This window comes from Hibiscus syriacus, unplaced genomic scaffold, assembly GCF_006381635.1.
Source record: "Hibiscus syriacus cultivar Baekdansim isolate YM2019G1 unplaced genomic scaffold, ASM638163v2 tig00116971_pilon, whole genome shotgun sequence".
NCBI classification, from domain to species: Eukaryota; Viridiplantae; Streptophyta; class Magnoliopsida; order Malvales; family Malvaceae; genus Hibiscus; species Hibiscus syriacus.
This window is the reverse complement of record NW_024063495.1, coordinates 5345647-5372302: the sequence shown is the minus strand read 5'-3', so window position 1 is coordinate 5372302 and position 26656 is coordinate 5345647. Positions and strand designations below refer to the sequence as shown.

Below are 26656 nucleotides of genomic sequence, written 5' to 3'. Positions count from 1 at the left end.
ATGCATTATACGACCATAAAGAAAACTAGACATATTAAATTAGGATTGTTCTACACAATACAAACCAAAATCAAAGTGAATTTAATTCTATTGTAAAATAATTAATAAATATTAAATTCATTATATCTTTATACCCACTTTAATATTCTTGACTTTTTTGAAGTTTTATTTTAATAATTTTTTATACTGTCAATAAAATCCCACGTTATGATTTGGTTATTTATTTTTAATAATATCACTTAATTTACTTTAAATAAAAATATGTTGTAGCTCGTTCAAGTCCTTTTTGTCCAAGAAACGAACTACCTAAACAAAGTTTGGATAAGCAACATAAACAAGTTGCCACCTTATTCTCTGTAAGTCATCTAAATCATGTAAAACGCACCAACATCTAATTTCATACAATCGGCGAAGCGTTGTACTTGGTTAATTCGTGTTCAAGTTTGGAGTTTGGTATCCGTACGGGTTCTTGCTCGCCCAGTTCCATTGATCCCTGCACATCTCTTCGATGCCGAATTTCGCCCTGAAATGGAGACAGATTAAACCCTGTATTACTTCTAACATTATGTGCATAAAGATAAGGTTAAGTGTTGCGTGTATGGAAGTTCTTACTTCCAATTCAATTCACGTTCCGCCTTCTTTGTTGAAGCGTAAACGACTTCGACATCACCGGGTCGACGTCCGGCCATTACGAGAGGGATTTTCTGATGCAAGGTGATGAATTAGGCCATCTTAACAAAGATTCCAAAATAACAAACGAGTATAGCTCGAAATGTATGAAGACGGAAACGAAACAGGAAACGATACCTGCCCAGATGCCTTTTCGAATGCGGCAACCATCTCCAAAACTGATGTTCCCTTTCCGGTTCCTAAGTTGTAGACCTCACATCCTGTAACAGCATAGCTGATTACGACAGATTCCAAACATATTTCGCTTATACGTAGACAGTTAAGTACGAAATGGAAGGAAGTTTTACTTATTTTCGGATCTGATAGTTTACGGAGAGCAGCAATGTGGCCATCTGCTAAATCAATGACATGGATGTAATCGCGTACCTGAAAACAGACTAGTAATTGATCTTCTGATGAATAAGATTAAGGAACATGCGGTTCCTAGACATACTCGAAACCAATTTGGAAAAAACGAAACGAAAAACTTTACCCCGGTACCATCCTTCGTTGAATAATCGTTTCCGAACACAGTCAATGCCGGTTGCCTCCCAATAGCAACTTGTTGCACATAAGGCATGAGATTGTTCGGAGTACCCCGGGGATCCTCACCTATGTAGCCACTTGGGTGTGCGCCGACTGGATTAAAATATCGTAAAAGTATGATCTTCCATTCGGGATCAGAACGACAAAGATCACAACAGATCTCTTCTATAAAAAGCTGAAACACAAACGATACCCGATATGATTACAAGATGCTATAGGAGAAAACGTTAATAGACAAATACTACTGTACTCATAAGAGTTACATACCTTGGTTCGTCCATACGGATTCACTGCAGCCAAAGGGGAATCTTCGGTACACGGAACCTCCTTTGGCCAGCCATAAACCGTAGCCGATGACGAAAACACGAGCTGAAACGTATCAAGTAAGAAGATTGATCAAGTCATAAGACCCAAAATCACAGGCCAATTCATAACATGCTGAATCACATATAGCTGCTGAATTATCGCACATAAGGAAGGGAGAGAGACGTACATTTTTACATCCGTGTGCGGCCATCATCTCCAATAGCATGATCGTTCCGATGATATTGTTGTTGTAATAGAGTAAGGGTTCGTGTACACTTTCACCAACCGCTTTCAGTCCAGCGAAGTGAATCACAGCATCGAACCTACGACATAATACCGATCCAATAGCATTGACAGTTGAGAAAGAGAAAATGAAAAAAAAAACGGAAACAGAATACCGATCCAAACCGTACTTTGTCCGGGCGAAAATCTTTTCGAGTGCTGGTCTGTCCCGAAGATCCACCTGCAGTTGAAAAACAAATGTTCAAGCATTAGGAACATCCCAGATTTTTAAATCTGTATATCTTACATAAAAAATTCTTACATACATCCCTATATAAGACATATCTATAGATATACTACTTGAACTAGTTATGATATCAATTGTCGAAAATCTAATCTTATATATATATTATTCTAGAGAAAAACCATTATAATATCACCTAGTTTTACAACACAACATGTTGCTAGGTACAGCAATTCAATTATAGACTGAGCATAAAAGTTAAACCAATTAGGTTCCAAATTAGCAACAGAAACAAACTAAATAAGCCTTGCTTTCTCTTGCGACCAATGAAGCGGTCTCTCAGTACAACAAACAAAATATCTCATTTAAAATTGGAAAGAGCAAAAACCGACTGCAACTCAGTGAGTTAACTGTTGGACGAACCTGGTGAAAAGAAAGGTTTCCGGCGACTTCAGAGGCGAGTTCTTCAATTCTTTCGATAGCAACGTCGGAGGAATTGTCCAGATTATCAACGACCACCACTCTGTAACCCCCTAACAGCAGCTGCAACACCGTGTGGCTTCCTATATAACCGGCGCCGCCGGACACCAGAACGTTCTTCGACATGTCGATCCAATCAAAAACAGGAAACAGAGAGAGAATAAGAAGTTAAAGAGGGTTCAAAGTTATGAAAAAGAGAATGAAGTTTCGTAATGAATCAAAATATAGAGAGACAGCAAACGGTGGGATTTTTAGAGTATATATATGAAAAGAAATAAATAAATGGAAAGAAGAAGAAGAAGAAGAAAGGAAAGTACTGTGAATGAGAGACGGGGAGCTGAGAGGATGGGCCACGTGGTTGAGATTTTGTAGTGTTTCCAAGTTCTAATGGCGGTTTTTCCATATGTTTGGACCAAACTAACCCTTCTCGTACTCTGTTTCTGTCGTCTTCGGAAAGGGACATTCTCGGTGTTCTTAAAGTTCGAATATTATAAAAAATTTAATTAATTTAATTATTATATGAAAATTTTAATACTATTTATTCACGTTAACTAAATAAAGTTTTCAATTTACCATATTTGAAAGTATTCATAATTTCTAATTTAAAGATATTACTTTTTGAACTGAAAGTGTTGAATGAGAATTGGGAAACAAAATCATTAAAATCAAGAGAATCGTGCATCATATTAATAAATAAGCAAAATTAGCATGTCATTGAGATATTTATTACTATAATGGATTTTTCCATTGCCGCCGCTGTAGGAGGAAAGCGCAAAATCCTGACGTCCTCAACAGGACTCATGAATTATATGGCGTCTTCAAATTTCACTGTAGAAAATGGCCTGTCTAAAAAAATAATTTGACGGGTTCATTATTTGGGGAATAAAAAAAACTGAGACACATTATCCCAGCAATTTGGCTCAGAATAAATTCTTTGACAACTTTATTATATTTTAAGCTAATCTCAACCACACACAAGATCAAGAAAATAATTAAAAATAGTTATTTGAAGGTAAATCCTAAATATAATATTAATTCATGGAAATAAGTAGATTGCATAAATTGTTGACGGTTTACCTTTCTTATAAGTTATATAAAAATTGTGATTGAGGTAAGGTTTATCGTTAATCAATAAATATTTATGAGAGTCTAGAGGAAAGGAGTAGTGTAGGAGAAAAAAAAAATAAGTAATCTAAATTTAAGCAATAATAGAAAATATCCTAGAGTTCTTCCGGTTCTTCTAAGAGTAACAATATCTTAATCGTAAGATGATTGATGTTAGGTCTAAAGTCATCATATATGTTAATAGATTGAAAAATTGTATATATATAACTATCAACTGCCAGATTTTATTGTCAAATGTCACATCAAAGACAAAAATATATGAATTTTGATGAGTAATATGACAAAAGGTAATTTTGGAAACGGAGAAATATGTACTTCAGAAAATGACAAGATAAAAGGTAATTTTAAAGAAGATGTGAAGTTTCAAGAGAATTTTTAGAATTTCTATTAGAATTTATGATTTTCTATGAGTTTTTATTAGTGAAGGTCTTCTATGAAGAATAATAATATTAGACAGATAAATAATTAATATAATATAACATAAAAAATTATGTTTAAGTCTCATATATAATATCAAACATAAAATTTTCATATTTTATATAATCTGAATTAGAAATTATGTAAAAAATAAATTGTGAGATGGGTGCATGCATCTACAAGACTACAAGAAAAAGGGGGATGAAGAAGCTTAGGCTTGAAGAAGAATAAGATGCATGTTACTTTGGTTATATAAATATTCTCAAATTGCTAGCTTTTCTACATGCGAAAGCTATTGCATTTGCATATGCAAGCTTCTCTCTAGTATGTGCCATTCCAGGCATCAAAACAACAATAATTTTAAAATAAAAAATTGATTGAGCGGTGAGCAATTAAATGAAGGGTAAACTATGCCTTTAGTACCTAAACTATTAATTTTGATATGTTTTAGTGCATATTTTTTTATTTTTTTAAAATCATACCTAACATTTATTTTTTTATTTCATTTTAGTATCCCATCATTAAAAACTCAACGAACAGGATGACGTAGCACAGTGTTGATGGACAGACGACTAATTTGAATGGTGTACCACGAGAGAATAACGAGTTGACTAGCATAGTTTATTTTCAGGCCCATCAAACGGTAGACCATGGAGATTGGAGGATGAAGAAATCGAAGAGTCCATTGTCGATTTGGGGAAATTGAGGTATTTTACAATGAAACGGAGTTCGGAATCACGTACGTTTAAGGGGTCGAAAAGGTGCGAGCTAGAAAGTTTTGGCTTCATCGTCCAACGGATGGGTACTAAAATGAAATAAAAACTAAACGTTAGATATAGTTTTGAAAAAAAAAATTAGGTACTAAGACGGATCAAAACTGATAGTTTAAGTACTAAACGCATAATTTACTCTTAAATGAAGTATATATAAATCATTATCATATTATTTATTTATTAAGTTAAATAAATAAATAAATAGAAATAAAAATAGTACGTTGATTTATTAAATGAAACGGTTTGAATATAGTTTTGTTTAATTCATCCACAGATTCGTGTATTAATTCGTTTAAAAATCCGTTTATTGTTTATTTATTTATAAAATAATATTTAGTCATTTAAAATTGTTTTGTAATATTTATATTTAATTATTTATATATTAAAAATAAAAAATAAATTTATTTAATTTTTATTATTTATAAAGAAATTTTCAATAGTTCACTAATATATTTAATTATATATATTTTTCACAAACATTAATCAAATACATATAATTTAAATAAATAAATATAAATAAAATCTTAAATTTCTTAAAAGAAACAAATATATATTTAAACTTAAATATAAAAAATGAAATATGAGCATATGATTAAATCCGATTCATTTATAGCCCTCGTACCCACGAAAAATTCGTTTATGGATTGGGACAGTTTGATTTAAGGCTTACTGTTTCTGATTTGGTGGATACCACGAAAAATATAAAATATATAATTACAAGGAAAATTAATGATACATAGGTAGTATAGAATTTAGACTCTATCAATACGTCTACATGCAGAAAAAAATGATTTAAAAAAATGCAGAAAATGAATAGGGAAAAATAAATTATTTAACTTTGAAGTAAATAATTTTTTAAAATTGAATAAATTATAAAACTTAAAGTAGTTATGTGATTTAATTTCATTAATTTTAAGATTAAAGACTCTTAAAGAACAAGTAAACAAAAAAATTGGAGGTCCAGAGATAATTATAGTTTAAAACTGAAAATATCTTAAAAATGATTAAATCAACGAATTTTGAGAGGAACACGAATTTAATTATAATGATTTCAAAAATATTAACGAGCTAGAAATAATTAAGCTATCAAAACTTTGGGACTGTTACTTCTTCCATCTGCAATGTAACTTTATCCCAATCTATATGAATGTTGTCTACAATTTTATGATAATTTTAATCCTTAAATCCGAAACCCTTATTTGTGAATCCAAATTCAAAATTCTAAATAAGATATGTTATACTAATAAATTTTATTTATAAAATATCTTTGTCATCGACGTATAAAATAATAATATTGACTTATTCGATTATAACCGGTCAGTCTGCCAGTTCGTAGATGTTGGTATCTATAACTAAGTAATGATTATATGCACAATATTCTGCCAATGAAATACAGAGTGCAATTGCAGCCAAGTTCTGGGAAGAGATGTTTGCTGTAAGTAGGCATAGTATCTTAAAGTAACCAACGTGTTGCCACCATCTTCTCCAGATTGTTTATGGCCCAAGTCCCACATTATTAATTGTTTCTTTCAACTTATTATCAAAATTTGTAGTTGCAAAACATTAAATTTTGAAAATTCCAAGGCGGACACATTTTAACCTAAATAATCACCAAAATTGGCCAGATATTGATCTGCTTTTTATTCTTAAATGTGATACAAACCCAAGATTTACTAATTTGAAGTTTGGGACAAATTGTGATATCCAGGCAACTTTCGGCCAAATATTGAAACTCTTCAACACAATGTTCGCGGTGGCTCTACAAACGTCATTAATCATATGCTTAAAACAAATAATTCCAAAGAACAAATTCGAGCCAGTGAAATAAAGCCACATGCATACATCTTCTAGTTTCATTTGAACCTTACTGCATTCATCACAATTCCAAACATTAAAAACGCCTCGTGCAAAGGTGTAAAAACAGAAAACCAGTATCCCTTGGCTTGACATCCACATAAGAAACAATGGAAGAACCTTAACTATTCTCTAACACATCACTTGCCAAATCGGCCTCTTCCCCAAGCCATTCCTCGATTCCCACCACCATTGGGTTTTACATCCTTGTTCTTATGTGAAAATACCCTCATTCGCTCTTCCTTCATGTTCGCAAACAGTGAATCCAATGTTTTGGGCTTTTGATTTGTTACTGTGTTCCCTTGTCCCTCTTCTTGTTGCTGCCGTGGCTGCTGCTGAGGCAGCATTGCTGCAAAACCACCGTTTGCAGCCCTTTGGACCAGTGGTGCTCCAGTCCTGCACCAGAGAACCAAAAACCATGAATGGATGACAAAAACGTTACATAATAATATAGCAAGTCCAATGAGGAATTAGCTTTCACCCAACATGCCAGAAACCACCACCAAAATGTTGAGACTTGGGAATCTTATCAGCAGCATAGGAAGACTATATTTCCAGTAAACAGAAACATAAAACAAACAATTCTGTAATGTAGCTCCCTCTATTTTCCGCAAAGCTTTTTACATGATCATGCATGTAAGCCCCTCTTGAGATGCATTGCTACCCATGGTGAGAAAAAGCTTCAAATGCAGTAGCAGCACTAGGGGAAACCACATAGATAGATTCAACATACTCCCAACAAGCAGCAATACCAATTAGTGCAAACTCCTAAACCCCAACTTTAGAAGGAAATCAACACCACTTGAAAAGGTGGCATAAAAAGTGTCAAATTTACATCAAGACAACATAAATCAGCTTAAACTTTCAATATTGCCCAACCCAGTACTGCTCCAGCTTCGTTATCCATAGCTTCCATAAGGCACCATCAGCAACAATCTATTCACTTCACCAATATATTCTTTTCAAATAGCATATGACAGGATCAATAGATTTAGCAGGTTAGAGTAACCCTAGAAAAGATAAAAGGATGAAGCGTCAACAGTGGACTGGAAAAGGCGGGCTTTCAGACAGCCACAAGCTTCCCAACTAGTTAAAACTAGTTTAAACTGAAGGATGTGAGAGCTCCCAATGACTAAAGCCATCAAGGAATCTGAATTAATGGTTGACAGGCAAATGGCACTACAAAATCCATTTGTATGAGCACAAACTACTCGATTAACATTTCTAGACATGTTGACAATGACAATCATCAAAACTTGGTGTCATCCTTTTTTCTAAATCCACCTTCTTCAAACATTATAACCATGTTATACGTTTTCTACTCAATGCTTAAATGTCCCTACCAAAAGAGAAAACCAATTCCAAATTAGGCACCAATTACCTGAGAAAAGATGAAAAAGATGAAGCATCAACAGTGGTCTGGAAAAAGGGGGCTTCCAGACAGCCACATGCTTCCCAACTTGTTAAAACTAGTGTAAACTGAAGGATGAGGGAGCTCCCAATGTCTAAAGCCATTAAGGAATCTGAAGCTGCCAAAATTACTTGATAGGGTGATCAAAATCAATGGTTGACCGGAAAATGGCACTACAAAACATTTCTAGACATGTTGACAATGAGAATCATCAAAACTTGGTAGTCATGCTTTTTCCCCCCCCTAAATCCACCTTCAACAAGCATTATAACCATGTTTAACACTTTCTACTTGATCCTTCCATGTCCCCAACCAAAAGGGAAAACCAATTCCAAATTAGGCACAGATTAACCTGAGAACCTTTGCACAAACTAGCAAACTACTTTGGGTAGTTGAACCAAAAAAAGCCACACTTCAAGATAATCGCACATTCAGCCTTTTCCACAAGACATGTAATCAAATATTAGGAGTTCCACACAACATGCAACTTGAAATAAGTTAACCACGACCACATTCCAGAGGTCATCAATATTGTAGAAGGTCCATAATTTACCTGCAATGACTCGATGATAAGAATCCACAATCAGATAGCAGTGATTATAATTTAATTTTCAACACAACTATCCCAGCTATAAGAAATCACAGCTACTCTATGAAGCAACTATTGAATTATTTGACATCCACATACCTTGGTTTGTTCAAATTAGCCACCCTCCTACTATTAAAGGGTCTATTCCGAAATGGAGCAACTGCAGCCCTTTGGGCAGCTTCAGCTGCAAAAGGAAACCGGTTCCCCTGGAAATTAGACCTTCTTTGCGCTAGAACCCCCTGACTTACATAAATGGAGCAGAAACATAAGAATATGATCCAAAGTCCGAATGTGGAATTAGAAGATATGCAATTTTATCAACAGCAGCAATTAAAAATCACACACCTGTCTAAGAGAAGCACGCGAGTTCATGTACTGCTGTACCTTGAAAGCCTTATCTTTAGCACCATTCCTGACAGGTCTCTGACTTTTATTCTGATCAGAAGAGGAGAACAAATTAGAATATCAATTTATGCACAAGGAACAACAAAAATGTGTTTTCTGGAGTAAGAAATTTCTTACCGGTATTCTTCGCTGCTGCTGTTTCTTGCCTTTGTTTGAAGTATTTTTTGACATTTTAATGATATCATCTAAGTCCACAAAAAGGCCAAACAAATCAGAAACATGTTTACCCCCATAAGAAAACAAATTGAAAAAAAAGACATAAAACAGCTAAAAGCTCACCCAATGTCATGTCCATTTTCTTTTCCGTGAGGGAAATTGCTTCACTTGTAAGTGGTTTAGCCGCCATCTGAAGATGTAAACAAGCAATTAAACCACAACAATAGAAAAAAATAATTTGAAATAAATCAAATCGAAAGGAAATATTTCAAAATTAAAAACGGCCAACTCAATCTCAAGAGAAAAGACACACAAAAAGAAGTAATATCGTAATTTATACACGTATGTGCCATCGGAAAAGGTTCAATTTCAGAAACCCTAAAACATCTACGAATTAATCAAACGCTACGAAGAAATCATAATTCACGAAATCAACATATAACAGCAAAAAAACCCCTAAAAATGACAAATCAGATCAAAACTCGAAAAGAAGTCAACAAACAAACAGAACAGAAATCGATTTGCATACGATATACGACAGACTCATCAAAAAAGGAATAGAGGGATTGAAGAGAGAAACTTACCGATTCAGGAAAAGAGAGAGAGAGAGAGAGAGAACTAAACCAAATCTTCGATGAGGAAAGCCAAACGGATTCAATACTCAGTTAAAGCTGGGGATAGGGTTAGGGTTTTCGAAGTAACTTTTTTTTGGGAGCAATTTTTTCCAATGCTTTGGGTGCTTAGCGATTACGCCAAAGAGAAGACGAGTAAACGGATAAGAGAACTTGTTGGGTTTATAAAGGGCCGGGGGTATTGGCGGATTTCAAGCTCGATCATTGATTTTTTTTAATATAATTAGATTTCAAGTCCGCGTTTGATTGGGGACCAAGTAACTCAAAATCCCAATACAGCTCCGCATAACGAATTCACTATGGTTTTTTAACTATTTGACGAATAAGAGTCCGCCACGCCAGAGATCGTTAAGTTGGTTTATTGGAGAAAAGTCAGAGTTTTCTTATGTGGCGTGTTGTTATTGGTCATATTGGACAACAGAAATGGAGCTACTTTGTAGGACTCACTAACCATTAATTCCGAATTGTTATTCATATTTTATTCTAGATTAATTTGAAAAATAAATGTTTAGTGCATGTTAAAAAATATGGATGATATACACTTATTATTATTATTTTTAAATAAGGACATTAAAGATTTAAATTTATTATAAAATGTTATAAAATATTAATGATATATATTTAAATTTTTGATGTCATTATTTTTTTAAGAATATTAGTTAAATTTATTATTATTGTTTAATTTTAAAGAAAATTGAATGATTCTAAGTTAAATTTGTTAAGTTTAAGATATTTTTTAATGAAACAAACATTGGATCTACATTAATAAGGCTAAAAAAGAGTGAACCAAAAAAATATTAGGTTTGATCAACGACTTGATAACAAAGTGAACAACGATAGTTGTGTGTAGTAACTAGTGATGTGAGACTTTAATTGAATTCAGGAGTTAAATTAATATTTTTATCTAAAGTTTAGGTATTAAATCGATATTTCATCTAAAACTCATGAGTCATAAAATTTTATCTGCAATTTAACAGTTAAATTAAAAATTAAATCTTTTACTAAAACGCCACTTCATCTAACTAAAAACATTTAATATCTCATTAAACCAAACTAATAATATTCTCTATTTTTATTAAATAAAAAATATACCTACAATTAAAAGAAACGTCTAAAAAAATAAGGATAAACTAATCACATAAGTCAAGTATTCCCCTAAATCCATTAAAATATACAAATTAATTACCTAAGATTTTTTTTTTCTTTTTTAGAAAGCCATCTCGTAATAAAGAATGATCGAAATGGTTAAAAATCCAACCAATCAACTCAAACAAATAATGAACACAATTATCGACCATGAATGATAAATCTATATAATAATAATGGCTCATTGACAAATCGATATTATCATAATTCAATCGCGACTTATATTGAAAAATTACAAGCGTCTATTAATAGTCAATTTAAAAGCCCAAAATAGAGATGAATCAATAAGATAACCAAATAAATGTTATCTAGATATAGAGCGATGATGACATATTCAACTTTTGAGGAAAAAAATGTATTATAAAACCAGACAAAAAAAATACTACAAAATAGATAATATCATTTTTTTTATTTTTCATATGAAAAATAAAATATTAATTAGACAAAAAAATAACATAACTTAAATTTAAAAAATATGAGAAGAAAAAACTTAAATTTAAAAAATATGAGAAGAAAAAATTAAATATCAACGATAAATTAAAGATCGGTGATATTATCATTAATGAAAAATATAAAAAATGGTAAATTACAAATTTAGTAATTGAATTATCTTATCACTCCTATTTCACTTATTATATTTTTAATTGTTTTAATCTAATAACCAAACTGTATACATTAATTTTTTAGTCTCTCTACCGTTAATAAGTTAACAGGATAATGACTTGGCTTTATTAAATATTTTGTAATCATTAAAATATATAAAAAAAAGGTTAAAAGAAGGGAGGAGAGAGACAGAGAGCTCGGATGAGCTTGGAGGTGTAAATTTTTTCTTCAATTTATTGAACTCTGGGGTCATGTGAGGGAATGAGTGTAGGTTTTGGTGTGAGAGAAGCCATGAAAATTAAGTTCGGAGCTTGAAGGAATCGTAGAAATGGAGTAGAAGGAACGAACTCAAAAACAATGAAAAAAATTATGGTTTGAGAGTTGTAGTGAGGAGCAAAGGTGCTTATGAATATGATAGTGATTGAGTTGCTAATTGCCTTTAAAGAATAAGAAAACGAAAAACAAAAATACGTTTTTTAATGCACATTTATACTATAAAACTTATATATATATATATATAAAGTATAAGGAAGTCACGTAATCACTCTGTTAGTTAGTGATAAAACGATCAAGTGATAAAATATAATTTATGCATAGAGTTTAATTATTAAATTGAAAAAATTAAAAATATGATGAGTGAAATAGGAGTGAAAATATAATTTGATTATTAAATTTATAATGTAGTCTATAAAAAAAATGGAGAAGAGAGACAAAAGAAAGAACAAGTAGAGAAAACGGGAAATGATCACGTGCAACAACTTTAATATATGACTTAAAAAATGTGTTACTGGTTTTGTTATTATTTTTTAACAAAACCGGTAAAAAAATTATTGAAAATATTATTATTTCTACCGATTTTGTTATTATTGGACCCTTTATCAGAATTATTAAAAAATATTCATGTTTTAGGTAGAAATAATAATGTCTTAGGTAATCTTTTATCAATTTTATTAAAATAATAATAACAAAACCAATAGCCTCTTTCCTTAACCGAATTTTAAGGTGTCGCACGGTAGAACTTCTCAGAGAAAACGGCCAGGGTTAGTACAACTATGTTTAAATTATTGAATCAACTTCATATCTTATACTAGATATAAGTACCTCATAGGCGTGATTTTTTTAAGGGTAAAATATACCATTCTTCACTAAACTATAATTTTTTTCTTATTTACTCACTGTACTTTTAACTTTTTTAAATTTACTCATTGAATTTTTGAATTGTTATTGTTTTGATCACTATAAATTATTTTATTATTATTTATGCATGACATGAACTTTTTAATTATTATTTAATATAAAATAATTAAAAATACAAAATAAAAATAGAAGGTGATTGCATCGACCACCATCAACTGTCATAGATGGTGGTCGTTCGGTCTCAAATTTCATTAGTCTGTTTGTCTCGACCCTCCGAGACTGAATCTAGTAGTTGTTTCACCAGAAAATGTCTCAAAATCCATGAATATCGACTGAAATGTTTTGGCTTCCTCACTTTCGATTTCCAATTTATGGGCTTAAAAGTAAGTTCTGGAAAAATGGAGGGTAGGTTCGGGATGAAACGACCCAAGAAATTTGGGATCGAACGACCACCATCTACGACGATCTATGGGTAACCGACGGTGGCATCTGACTACATTTTGTTTTTATTTTATATTTTCAATTATTTTATATTAGATAAAAATAAAAATGCCACATCATATTGAAATAATAAAAAAATAATTCAGAGTGATTAAAACATGAATAATTCGAAAGTTCAGTGAGTAAATTAGAAAACTTAAAGTACATAGAGTAAACAAGAGAAAAAGTATAGTTCAATGAGAAATTGTGTAATTTATTTTTTTAATTAATGTTGATAAACATTTATTGGAATTCAAATATGAGATTAAATATAGACAAATGAATTTAAAATCAACCTTGAAAAGTTAACTTTTTATTACATAAATAAGTTTAATAAATTATACTGAAATAGTTTGATTTTTATCTCAAAACGAGTTTGAATTAATCTTGAATTTCAAACTAAGTTCGAAAGTACTGTATTTACTCCCTAAACAGGAAGGTCTGAATATTAATATAAATTAATCCTTACTGAATGGTGTTGAACTGCTAACTAAAACAATAAAATATATTTTTTTTGGTTGCCTTCCGATGTTCTAAGATTTTTTTTGACTATCTGAAATGATTTTTGTCATACACTTAATTTTTTATAGGTGAGTTTTTTAACAGAAATTTTGTGCACACATAAAATTTCAAACTCTAGACATACTTAAATAATACCAAATTATTTACCGCTTGAATCAATCTGTTGATCAAACAATCAAATATAATTAATGAAATGTGAAAGAGATTATTATTCATCGAGTTTGGTTTGAGATAAGCAATGTTGTTTATTCTATAAATTATGCCTCGTATGACAGAAATTTCTGCAGCTAATGATTAATCATTAATGCAAACAAAAAGGTGCTTCATCAATTGACTCCATAGATCCATTTCTCTGCGTTGCTTCTGTAGTTAACCAGTTCTTGTGGCTTGAACCATAAGTTGATTTCATCCTTTGCAGTCTCCGGACCATCACTCCCGTGAATTATATTTCTGCATTCCAAAACAAACCCTCCCCGTTTTATAATATGTATTTGTAAAACTAATACTATATTTCAACGATGGTCGGCCTTATACCTTCCGACGACCACTGCTAGATCGCCCCTGATGGTTCCGGGCTCCGATCTCTGAGGATCGGTTGCTCCGATTAGTTTCCGACCATATTTTATGAATCCCTCTCCTTCCCACACCATTTGTTTTATGGAATTTTAATTCAGATACGTTGGTAACAAATAAAATGAGAAGATGATTTTTTTTTTTTACCATGGCAATCACAGGTCCTGAACTGAGGAATCCACAGAGGCCATTGAAGAAGGGTCTGTCCTTCAAGTCATGGTAATGTTTCTGAGCAAATTCCTTTGAAGGAACCATAATCTTGATAGCCACGAGCTTGAACCCTTTGCGCTCAAAACGAGATATGATTTCTGCAATCTGCAATATATATACAAACATAGGGTCCGTTCGATACACTGTAATATAATTAATAAAGATAAAAAGAATGTTACCAGCCTCTTTGTACTCTATCAGGCTTGATAGCAATGAAGGTGCGCTCATTCTGAATGATGAAAAATGGAATTAAGAAATAATGAACATATATAAGCAATAACTATAAAATCGAATATGTGATGGATTACCTCTGCTGCATGAGCCTCCTCTTCCTGAACCATGTAAGCTACAAAGATATAATGCAAAACAAACATTCAGTTCATTGTTTTTACTGCATTTTCTTTTCATTTCTTTTTATGTCATCTAACCTGCCACAGGAAGAGCAAACACTCCTGAAAGCCATCTTCTAGATGCATTGGCAGAACCACCATTTCCATAAGCTGAAGCTAAAGGAGGCACCTTACTGTTAACTGAAACTGCTGCTGCCGCCGCCGCTGCGGCCACTGCTCGCCCTTCTGCTGCCGATAACATAAAAATTAGATACCTTATTTGTAACACCCCAATTTAGGGGCTAAAATTAATAAATTATAAAGTGGTGGATTTAATTGGTATTTGGAAGAAATTTGGGGATTAAATTGTCAGATTTCAAAGATGACAGACCATTTTAAGAAATGCATGAAGTTTAGTGGCTAAAGTCATGATTTAACCAATTTTTATATATGTTGAATTATAAGTTCCCCCGTGCGCAGGTTCAGCGGAAAATTTTTCAGTTTTCCTCTCCCGTTCTCCCTACTTCGAACTCCGATCTACTCGCCGTCCGACCTCCGATCGACGAGCCGAAACCACCATCGTGTTCGTTGTCAACCGAGGAACAAAACCCCTCAAACCTTTCGTCGTGAATCATCTCCGTTCGTCGTTAATTTCAGTCGGAAGTATCGTCGGTAATAACTCGGTTTTAGTTGGTTTTTCATCGATTCACAACGATCGGGTCATCCGTTTACGACACCTCCCGCACCATCATGTTCCTTGTGCCGTTCCGAGTCCACCGGTGTCCTCCCTTTTCTCCGGCGGCAGCGGCGCGTGTGGAGGTGAAGCGGTTAAAGTTTCCGATTTGTTGAAATCGAGCTCTCCGCCGTTCAAAATTGTGAACCGAGCTTTGTAAGTATCTCGAAATCGCTCAAAATAATTTTTAGAAATTTTTCCGGGATTTTATCACTGTTCACGCGCCCCCACGCGCCGCCACTGCGCGTGGGGAAGGGAAAAGTGACCGGTTTGACCGGTTTTGAAACTGTTTTGACCGGTTTGACCGGTCACAACCCGACCCGACCCGTTGACCCGACCCGACCCGTTTACCCAACCCGTTTACCCGACCCGACCCATTGACCGACCCGTTGACCCGTTGACCGTTGACCCGTTGACCGTTGACCGGAGTTGACCACTGTTGACCAAAACTTTGACCGGCTTTGATCGGGCATTAAACGACCTTTGACTTCGACCGAGTATACCTATCCTGACATTTTTCGACGTTCCAAATCCGATTCCGCTGTCCGTTTTTCGAAATTCGAACCCGAAGGTCTCGAAATTTCCGGTCAAACCCGTTGACTTTGATTTTGACCGAAAATTTCAAATTTCCGAAAAGTCATATTTTATGCTTTCGACGTCTTGAATCCGAATCCGAAGTCCGTTTCGCCAAATTCGAACCCGGTAAGCCGTCTTTCACTGATTTATCACACGATTCGATCCGTTTATTGTAATTAAGCTCCGTTTCTGATATAATTTATGTTGATATGTATCTGAGGAATTATTGGAAGTTGAATTGAAGATCAAAGGCATTCGAATGGAATTTTTATGGTCGATCGATATTGCACGAAAATCGAGGTAATACTTTACTACCTCTTTATGCTTTATAGAACATGTTGGTATTGGTAAATGCATGAATGAAAATGTTTGGTCTCATATGTGTAATTAATGAAGTTCTACACTCGATCTGAATACGGTAAAAAGGTTCAGTAATTGATTATGGTTCAGATGACTTTTATAAGAAATTAAGGGATTGCTAGAATTAAATTACAAGTTATGTGCTTAGTGGTAAAGAAATCAACCTGGATCTGTAACTTGTAATTTATTTCATCAAAGGTTAAATGTTAAAGGCATTTGGATGTGAATTTATAAAAATACTCCGGTAGGGTAAAATTACGAAAATACCCTTGTGTTATAAAAAGACAAGATTGGAATATGGAAGTTAGATAAGAGGATTTTACAGACATATTGATCTGATAAAAATATTGATGTGCATAAGAAATGATAGTTATACGTAGACATTATGGATAACCGGTTTTTAACCCCAAGAGGGTTTATGCAAGATACTAGAAGTGTGTTAAGGGAATTATTTCAAGATCAGAGATTGTTCAAGAAAGCAATTAATCATAGGATCTTTAAATTATATTATTTTCGTTAAGAGCTAATATCGAACTTATCTGGTTAAGAAATTACGGAAATGCCCTTAAGAGGTAGAATAGTCTGAGATGACTCTGAATGAGAAAATACTTAGAGGATTCGTACTTAACTCGATTAAGTACGGATTTAATTGTTAAGATCCCGACTTAGTGCAGGAAAATTTATGATATTCCGTTTGTAAAATCTGAGAAGGCACTTGACCCGAAAATATCTGAGAAATGAGTAAATACCTGAAGAATAATTTATCGGGGGTATTCTGCTGTCAGAATTATTCGAAAGGACTGAAACAAATAATGATATTGAATTAATAATAAGACCGAATGGAGGAAAAATATTGAAATACCGTGGATCTGTAAAATGACAAAAATACCCCTGTAATGGAAATGACTCAAGAATGTCACCAAGCTCAGGAATGATTGAATATCCTCGAGCTCTGAAATGAATGGAATAAAACTGAACATCAAAATTACCAAAATACCCTTATGGCCTAAATTTAGTAAATGTCTTGGATTAATTAAGGAATCCAAGTAAGCATAGGTATTGGACTACCTTTAAAGGTAATGGGAAATAATTTAAGTGAGTAGATCAACCCTAAAGCTATGTTAATACCTGAATGGCATAGATATTACTGGAATATGTGTTCGTCTTCTCAAGTTTGGCTCGATGACAAATTTTGGAAGTATTCAGTTCAGCTAAGATCTAGATCGTATTCAGTACTAAGAATTGGACGTTTGTTCGACAAATCAACCACAAAGACCAAATTGAATGGAATGGAAGTACAACATGTATCTGAAATTCAGGAACGTTTAAATTATTCGGGAAAATCCCGAAGTAACTGGATTGGACTTGAATGTTAAATGAACTAAGTAACCTCAATGACTGAGGATTAAGTAAGAGATTGGAATAAGTTTGGAAACTCGGATGAACTTATATGATATATCATCCCTATGGATTTTGAACCACAAATCAAGTACGTCAGCATTTCATGGTATAGTTGAAACATGGAAATAAAATAAAGACCATTAGAATATTTGCTTGTCTCCTTAAGATCTATTCAGTGATGACTCAGATGATGATTTATGGATAAGAATATTTGGTATTAAAGAGTAAATACCCTGAAAGGTTAATGAATTGACAAGTTGGTAAGTATTGGTTCTAGAAGCTATTCATCTGGAGTTATTCGATATTCGGATTAATCGTCATAGATTATAAAGATTCTGAATACCTTCAAATTTCGTAGAGCTTCAGAAAAGTGTTCGAATAAGATGATCCCGATGAATCATATCCTGAATAACCGATGATTTTGTCAGTTAACAAATTCTTCTAATAGTGATTCTAATTTCCGGCATTCTATTGGTAAACTGAAGATTTGCGTTTCTCTGCCCGATAAGATTATCCTGTATCTCTAAATAATATCTGGAAACTCTAGTGTGTTCCCTACTTATATGAATATTTTATCTGATTTCTGATTTGAATTCTGTTTAAACATCTGATCTGAAATCTGTTCTGATTCCTAACCTGGATTCTGTTATGATATCTGATCTGAATTATGTTTTGATTTTTGATATCTCCGTTTACCAACGGAGAAATGTTTTAAATGGGGGGTATTGTTGAAGGAAGAAGTTCCGCAGGTTCCTCGGCTTTGTGCTCAGGGCCTTACATGTTGTGTTGGGTTGGGTGTATGGTTCTGGGGAACCTACACATTATGTTGTGTTGGGATGGAGGTATATATATATATGTTTTAAAAAGATCTGAAAAGTTACATGGTTTTTGGGAATACACTAGAAAACCTATTCTGATATCCTGAACCTAGACATCCGAAATATTTCCATCTGGAATGAATACTATTTGTTACTACCTGAAATATCCGTAGAATCTCTGCTCAGTATAAAGATCTGTAAATGTCTGAATCGATAAGGAAAAATATGTTTATTTGTATCTGCACGTTCTTCAGCATCATCTGGTAGTTCTGTATTACTGAGCTTTCCAAAGCTCACTCTATTACTCACATTTTCAGGTTAAAAGAATTGTACCAGAGCATCTATCGACTTCAGTAAGGGAGTTCTTCCGGCGTTGTTGCAGAGTATGGTACATGTGATTAGGGAGCATGTAATTGTATTTTGATTTATATACGAGTCTGAAAATCTGTTTTATTTTTAAATAGCGACAAATGATTTTATAAGTTTGCATGTTCTGATAAAAAAAAGTTTTAAATTTTCCGCTATTTTTACAGTGGGTCGCTCCGGTGGCCCTAATGTGACACCCCGGATCGGATAGGGCTACCCTTATCGGTCTGTGGGGGTTACATTTAGTGGTATCAGAGCTATGGTTTGAGTCAAAATTTTCAAGTTAGACCGGCCGGTCGAATGTCAAAATATGTCTGATCAATACATGCCCCTAGACTGCAATCGTACCTCTCTGAGCTGGAACTCCAGGGCTGAGCCCCTATCTGTAATGAACAAACTGAAGTTTCTATCTGTTAAGGCTATACTTGTACAAAAAGGAATACCAGTAACATCTGTCTTAACGCAGTAAAGTACCTTAGCCATGTGAGAGTTATTCATCTGAGAAATTCTGACTCGACTCCAGAAATAAAATTGAGATATGTTGCTGCTCTACGAACCTATTCACGTAACCAAGGCTGAATTGATTTCACAAGGATAAAGTTGTTTTAATTATTTACTTGGACTGAGGGAGAATTCTGAAGAGATTGATTACTCGAGAAAATTTTCGTTCAGATTCTTTTATTGAAATGAGGAAAAGTTCTGATAAGAATGTATACTCAACTGATTAAGGATTAGTGAAGGATCTGTGTTTCTATAAAAGCTACATGAAAGATATGAAAGAACTGATGGAAGTTTCATTTCTACAATTATGTGACATTAATGAATTTCGAGGACGAAATTCTTTTAAGGAGGGGAGAATTGTAACACCCCAATTTAGGGGCTAAAATTAATAAATTATAAAGTGGTGGATTTAATTGGTATTTGGAAGAAATTTGGGGATTAAATTGTCAGATTTCAAAGATGACAGACCATTTTAAGAAATGCATGAAGTTTAGTGGCTAAAGTCATGATTTAACCAATTTTTATATATGTTGAATTATAAGTTCCCCCGTGCGCAGGTTCAGCGGAAAATTTTTCAGTTTTCCTCTCCCGTTCTCCCTACTTCGAACTCCGATCTACTCGCCGTCCGACCTCCGATCGACGAGCCGAAACCACCATCGTGTTCGTTGTCAACCGAGGAACAAAACCCCTCAAACCTTTCGTCGTGAATCATCTCCGTTCGTCGTTAATTTCAGTCGGAAGTATCGTCGGTAATAACTCGGTTTTAGTTGGTTTTTCATCGATTCACAACGATCGGGTCATCCGTTTACGACACCTCCCGCACCATCGTGTTCCTTGTGCCGTTCCGAGTCCACCGGTGTCCTCCCTTTTCTCCGGCGGCAGCGGCGCGTGTGGAGGTGAAGCGGTTAAAGTTTCCGATTTGTTGAAATCGAGCTCTCCGCCGTTCAAAATTGTGAACCGAGCTTTGTAAGTATCTCGAAATCGCTCAAAATAATTTTTAGAAATTTTTCCGGGATTTTATCACTGTTCACGCGCCCCCACGCGCCGCCACTGCGCGTGGGGAAGGGAAAAGTGACCGGTTTGACCGGTTTTGAAACTGTTTTGACCGGTTTGACCGGTCACAACCCGACCCGACCCGTTGACCCGACCCGACCCGTTTACCCAACCCGTTTACCCGACCCGACCCATTGACCCGACCCGTTGACCCGTTGACCGTTGACCCGTTGACCGTTGACCGGAGTTGACCACTGTTGACCAAAACTTTGACCGGCTTTGATCGGGCATTAAACGACCTTTGACTTCGACCGAGTATACCTATCCTGACATTTTTCGACGTTCCAAATCCGATTCCGCTGTCCGTTTTTCGAAATTCGAACCCGAAGGTCTCGAAATTTCCGGTCAAACCCGTTGACTTTGATTTTGACCGAAAATTTCAAATTTCCGAAAAGTCATATTTTATGCTTTCGACGTCTTGAATCCGAATCCGAAGTCCGTTTCGCCAAATTCGAACCCGGTAAGCCGTCTTTCACTGATTTATCACACGATTCGATCCGTTTATTGTAATTAAGCTCCGTTTCTGATATAATTTATGTTGATATGTATCTGAGGAATTATTGGAAGTTGAATTGAAGATCAAAGGCATTCGAATGGAATTTTTATGGTCGATCGATATTGCACGAAAATCGAGGTAATACTTTACTACCTCTTTATGCTTTATAGAACATGTTGGTATTGGTAAATGCATGAATGAAAATGTTTGGTCTCATATGTGTAATTAATGAAGTTCTACACTCGATCTGAATACGGTAAAAAGGTTCAGTAATTGATTATGGTTCAGATGACTTTTATAAGAAATTAAGGGATTGCTAGAATTAAATTACAAGTTATGTGCTTAGTGGTAAAGAAATCAACCTGGATCTGTAACTTGTAATTTATTTCATCAAAGGTTAAATGTTAAAGGCATTTGGATGTGAATTTATAAAAATACTCCGGTAGGGTAAAATTACGAAAATACCCTTGTGTTATAAAAGACAAGATTGGAATATGGAAGTTAGATAAGAGGATTTTACAGACATATTGATCTGATAAAAATATTGATGTGCATAAGAAATGATAGTTATACGTAGACATTATGGATAACCGGTTTTTAACCCCAAGAGGGTTTATGCAAGATACTAGAAGTGTGTTAAGGGAATTATTTCAAGATCAGAGATTGTTCAAGAAAGCAATTAATCATAGGATCTTTAAATTATATTATTTTCGTTAAGAGCTAATATCGAACTTATCTGGTTAAGAAATTACGGAAATGCCCTTAAGAGGTAGAATAGTCTGAGATGACTCTGAATGAGAAAATACTTAGAGGATTCGTACTTAACTCGATTAAGTACGGATTTAATTGTTAAGATCCCGACTTAGTGCAGGAAAATTTATGATATTCCGTTTGTAAAATCTGAGAAGGCACTTGACCCGAAAATATCTGAGAAATGAGTAAATACCTGAAGAATAATTTATCGGGGGTATTCTGCTGTCAGAATTATTCGAAAGGACTGAAACAAATAATGATATTGAATTAATAATAAGACCGAATGGAGGAAAAATATTGAAATACCGTGGATCTGTAAAATGACAAAAATACCCCTGTAATGGAAATGACTCAAGAATGTCACCAAGCTCAGGAATGATTGAATATCCTCGAGCTCTGAAATGAATGGAATAAAACTGAACATCAAAATTACCAAAATACCCTTATGGCCTAAATTTAGTAAATGTCTTGGATTAATTAAGGAATCCAAGTAAGCATAGGTATTGGACTACCTTTAAAGGTAATGGGAAATAATTTAAGTGAGTAGATCAACCCTAAAGCTATGTTAATACCTGAATGGCATAGATATTACTGGAATATGTGTTCGTCTTCTCAAGTTTGGCTCGATGACAAATTTTGGAAGTATTCAGTTCAGCTAAGATCTAGATCGTATTCAGTACTAAGAATTGGACGTTTGTTCGACAAATCAACCACAAAGACCAAATTGAATGGAATGGAAGTACAACATGTATCTGAAATTCAGGAACGTTTAAATTATTCGGGAAAATCCCGAAGTAACTGGATTGGACTTGAATGTTAAATGAACTAAGTAACCTCAATGACTGAGGATTAAGTAAGAGATTGGAATAAGTTTGGAAACTCGGATGAACTTATATGATATATCATCCCTATGGATTTTGAACCACAAATCAAGTACGTCAGCATTTCATGGTATAGTTGAAACATGGAAATAAAATAAAGACCATTAGAATATTTGCTTGTCTCCTTAAGATCTATTCAGTGATGACTCAGATGATGATTTATGGATAAGAATATTTGGTATTAAAGAGTAAATACCCTGAAAGGTTAATGAATTGACAAGTTGGTAAGTATTGGTTCTAGAAGCTATTCATCTGGAGTTATTCGATATTCGGATTAATCGTCATAGATTATAAAGATTCTGAATACCTTCAAATTTCGTAGAGCTTCAGAAAAGTGTTCGAATAAGATGATCCCGATGAATCATATCCTGAATAACCGATGATTTTGTCAGTTAACAAATTCTTCTAATAGTGATTCTAATTTCCGGCATTCTATTGGTAAACTGAAGATTTGCGTTTCTCTGCCCGATAAGATTATCCTGTATCTCTAAATAATATCTGGAAACTCTAGTGTGTTCCCTACTTATATGAATATTTTATCTGATTTCTGATTTGAATTCTGTTTAAACATCTGATCTGAAATCTGTTCTGATTCCTAACCTGGATTCTGTTATGATATCTGATCTGAATTATGTTTTGATTTTTGATATCTCCGTTTACCAACGGAGAAATGTTTTAAATGGGGGTATTGTTGAAGGAAGAAGTTCCGCAGGTTCCTCGGCTTTGTGCTCAGGGCCTTACATGTTGTGTTGGGTTGGGTGTATGGTTCTGGGGAACCTACACATTATGTTGTGTTGGGATGGAGGTATATATATATGTTTTAAAAAGATCTGAAAAGTTACATGGTTTTTGGGAATACACTAGAAAACCTATTCTGATATCCTGAACCTAGACATCCGAAATATTTCCATCTGGAATGAATACTATTTGTTACTACCTGAAATATCCGTAGAATCTCTGCTCAGTATAAAGATCTGTAAATGTCTGAATCGATAAGGAAAAATATGTTTATTTGTATCTGCACGTTCTTCAGCATCATCTGGTAGTTCTGTATTACTGAGCTTTCCAAAGCTCACTCTATTACTCACATTTTCAGGTTAAAAGAATTGTACCAGAGCATCTATCGACTTCAGTAAGGGAGTTCTTCCGGCGTTGTTGCAGAGTATGGTACATGTGATTAGGGAGCATGTAATTGTATTTTGATTTATATACGAGTCTGAAAATCTGTTTTATTTTTAAATAGCGACAAATGATTTTATAAGTTTGCATGTTCTGATAAAAAAAAGTTTTAAATTTTCCGCTATTTTTACAGTGGGTCGCTCCGGTGGCCCTAATGTGACACCCCGGATCGGATAGGGCTACCCTTATCGGTCTGTGGGGGTTACATTATTGTATAAGAACTTTCTACATCTAACATGTGCCGTCAGGATTGGATAAGTTCTTTAAGTGTTCAATCTAAAACCGAGACAGTCGACTTGAATATAAGATTACAAGAAACTCAAAATTTAACAAATGTCCAACAACAAGGAGATCACATCACGGTATGAATCATGAAAAGCAAGAAAGAACAGATAATAGAATTGAAGCGAATATGAGCAAACTTTGCACACCAGTAGAACAATAATCTAATATTAGAGTAAAATTCAAGAGTGGCGGTGAATGATGAAAAAGGTGTTAAAAACATGAAATGTGGATTTCTCCCCCTGCCCACCCTCTTTTCAACAAAAAGATAATTAATTCTGAAAACCAGAAGAAAGAGACATTTCTCTCCAAATCTTTCCCTTGAGAAGGTTCTCTTAACAGATTCAAGTATGAATAATGGATATGATATATTTTTTTATACGAATATAATTACTTTTCTAGCTTTTTTATATATTTATTCTTCGAATCCCTTATGTCCTTTTACTTATATATGGATGCAGATTTTGGGTTAACAGATCAGAAACTATTATTTCAAAATATATTGAGTTTGAAATAAAAATATCAATATATTAAAAAAAGTTAATGCAAGGAAACAAAAGTATTCAAATGAAATTATAATTTTATTTTCACACTTGATAAACAATCAAAGTTGAAAAAGATTCAGAGGATTTGTTCTAAAACTAATTAAGAATCAGAGATTGAAAATATTACAAAACCGATCAAACAAGCACTTAAACACAATAATTCGCATTATGAGGAAACATATAACATATTCATCGAGAAATAAATTCACAAGCCATCGCCAATCTCTCAAAAAAAAAATGCAGAAAAAAAAAGCGTTGCAAGTAGGCCTGTAAACGAACCGAACACACACGAACGGAGGTATGTTTATGTTTGCTCATTTAATAAATAAACGAACACGAACATAAACAAACAATTTTTTTGTTTGTTCATATTCGTTCATTAAGGAATATAGTTTGTTCATGTTCGTTCATTTAATAAATAAACGAACATAAACGAACACGAACACGAATATAAACGAACACGAACATTGGAGACCCTATCTTCCATTGTTCTTTCATAAAAAATAGTCGACAATGCAAATCAATCAAATCTACATTGATAAATAGCGTAAGAGCTGATTAGCAGTGATGAAATGTTTGAAGATATCAGATAATTTCGATCGATCTTTTAAAGATATTAAATGATTCACATGACTTTAATTTAACGCTATAACATTTATCTTAGTGGTCTATGATTACATATGAACAATCATTTTCCACTACGTTATTCTAATAAATTCGCCGGCTAAAAGTTTTGTGACATCAATGTCAGACTTTAGTGAGATTTGTTAATAATGGTCATTTCCGTTGGTAGAGTAGAAAATTTAACAGCATGAAGATTTCGAACAATACAAATTAGACTACAAGGCAATAACATAGATTTGAAATCCCTCCAATGCTACATATCGTAACTGATATTATTGCTAAACCACCATTCAAAATTTTAACGTGCCTAAAGTATACTCTACAACTAAAGGTCACACAAGAACTATAAAAACAAAAGTTCATTGTCAAAGTGTATTTTCTACTTATCAATGGGTTCTTCCAGGAAAACCCATTACTTCCACAATAACTTTACATATCAACTATTAAGCCAAATAAAACAGAGAAAGAGATGAAAACAGACTTGTAAAACTTCAGATTGCACTATAATATAACTTGTTTGGAAGCTTTAACCGATCGTCTGCATTCTCCAGTGAACACTAGGGTTTGGGAGAAAAAGGGGGAAATGAATATAGGTGCGAGGTGTCTTACGGGTTAACATATTGGATTTAAACTCCAAATAAAATTAGGTTAATTATGGAGTTGGTCATCAGAATATCAGATTAATTAATATTTTTAAGATACTTATAAATTGGTCACCAAAATTGATTTAAGAAGATTGGGTTAAACATAAATGAACGAACATAAACGAACATAACCGAACGAACATAAACGAACATAACCGAACAAACAAGCACATAAACACAAAAATAATTTTATTTCGACACTTGATAAACAATCAAAGTTGAAAATGATTCAGACGATTTGATCTAAAACTAATTAATTATCAGAGATTTAAAATATCACAAAACTGAACAAACAAGCACATAAACACAATATTTCGCATTATGAGGAAACATATTCATCGAGAAATAAATTCACAATCCATCGCTAATCTTTCCAACAACAAAAAACGCAGAAAAAGGAAGCGATGGAATAACAATAAGATGAGGAAATCACCGGAGCAAAATCGAGAGTTCTTGGAAGCCGAAAGGAGTGATCGGATAGCTCTATAAGCAGACTTGCAAATCTGAGAGCTCATGTTTTCTTTTTCTTTTGTGATTCGGTTTTTGGAGGATTGATTTGGTATAAACAAGCCGAGAGCTCAGAGTTAATGAAGTGCGTATTTTTGGGAGTGATTA

General features: G+C 33.8%; 3 protein-coding genes and 1 long non-coding RNA gene across 5 annotated transcripts in view; 1 reads left to right on the top strand and 3 right to left on the bottom strand.

The window, feature by feature from the left end:
• Window positions 1-2661, bottom strand: part of LOC120191913 (UDP-glucose 4-epimerase GEPI48-like) — a 5686-nt gene extending 3025 nt beyond the window's left edge. Inside the window, exons 1-9 of one of the 2 annotated variants that reach the window (XM_039194778.1) lie at window positions 2411-2593; window positions 1935-1984; window positions 1709-1844; window positions 1483-1584; window positions 1163-1390; window positions 978-1056; window positions 808-890; window positions 613-704; window positions 390-523 (exon numbers count right to left, since the gene is read on the bottom strand). In XM_039194778.1, coding sequence (XP_039050709.1) covers window positions 427-523; window positions 613-704; window positions 808-890; window positions 978-1056; window positions 1163-1390; window positions 1483-1584; window positions 1709-1844; window positions 1935-1984; window positions 2411-2593 — 1050 coding nt within the window. In that variant the 3' untranslated portion in view covers window positions 390-426. Of the gene's footprint in view, window positions 1-263; window positions 524-612; window positions 705-807; window positions 891-977; window positions 1057-1162; window positions 1391-1482; window positions 1585-1708; window positions 1845-1934; window positions 1985-2410 lie in introns of those variants that run through there. The other variant, XM_039194777.1, reaches the window with a different exon arrangement.
• Window positions 194-8659, top strand: LOC120191917. The gene is made up of 3 exons (XR_005522740.1): window positions 194-204; window positions 3924-3930; window positions 8367-8659. It is a non-coding gene; the product is annotated as an uncharacterized LOC120191917 (long non-coding RNA).
• On the bottom strand, window positions 5966-26656 carry LOC120191915 (nucleoside diphosphate kinase 3-like). Its single transcript, XM_039194780.1, has 9 exons — window positions 26475-26656; window positions 14929-15078; window positions 14809-14846; window positions 14680-14729; window position 14643; window positions 14438-14605; window positions 14252-14364; window positions 13991-14167; window positions 5966-5976 (listed from the first exon to the last, which is right to left on the bottom strand). Exons 1-8 carry the CDS (start codon window positions 26554-26556, stop codon window positions 14044-14046), a joined length of 726 nt encoding a protein of 241 aa, XP_039050711.1. The 5' UTR covers window positions 26557-26656; the 3' UTR covers window positions 5966-5976; window positions 13991-14043.
• LOC120191914 lies at window positions 6582-9944 on the bottom strand. The gene is made up of 6 exons (XM_039194779.1): window positions 9782-9944; window positions 9321-9387; window positions 9159-9226; window positions 8982-9071; window positions 8736-8875; window positions 6582-7032 (listed from the first exon to the last, which is right to left on the bottom strand). Exons 2-6 carry the CDS (start codon window positions 9385-9387, stop codon window positions 6777-6779), a joined length of 621 nt encoding a protein of 206 aa, XP_039050710.1. The 5' UTR covers window positions 9782-9944; the 3' UTR covers window positions 6582-6776.

Excerpts from the sequence above, each read along its gene's own strand:
- LOC120191914 (XM_039194779.1), bottom strand. The coding sequence starts at position 9,387 with ATGGCGGCTAAACCACTTACAAGTGAAGCAATTTCCCTCACGGAAAAG. Across the intron at positions 9,227-9,320 it reads GAAAATGGACATGACATTGG|ATGATATCATTAAAATGTCA; the intron begins GTGAGCTTTTAG and ends TTGTGGACTTAG. Across the intron at positions 9,072-9,158 it reads AGCAGCAGCGAAGAATACCG|AATAAAAGTCAGAGACCTGT; the intron begins GTAAGAAATTTC and ends TCTTCTGATCAG.
- LOC120191915 (XM_039194780.1), bottom strand. The coding sequence starts at position 26,556 with ATGAGCTCTCAGATTTGCAAGTCTGCTTATAGAGCTATCCGATCACTC. Across the intron at positions 14,730-14,808 it reads AGGAGGCTCATGCAGCAGAG|AATGAGCGCACCTTCATTGC; the intron begins GTAATCCATCAC and ends TTCATCATTCAG. Across the intron at positions 14,168-14,251 it reads CTAGCAGTGGTCGTCGGAAG|AAATATAATTCACGGGAGTG; the intron begins GTATAAGGCCGA and ends TTTGGAATGCAG.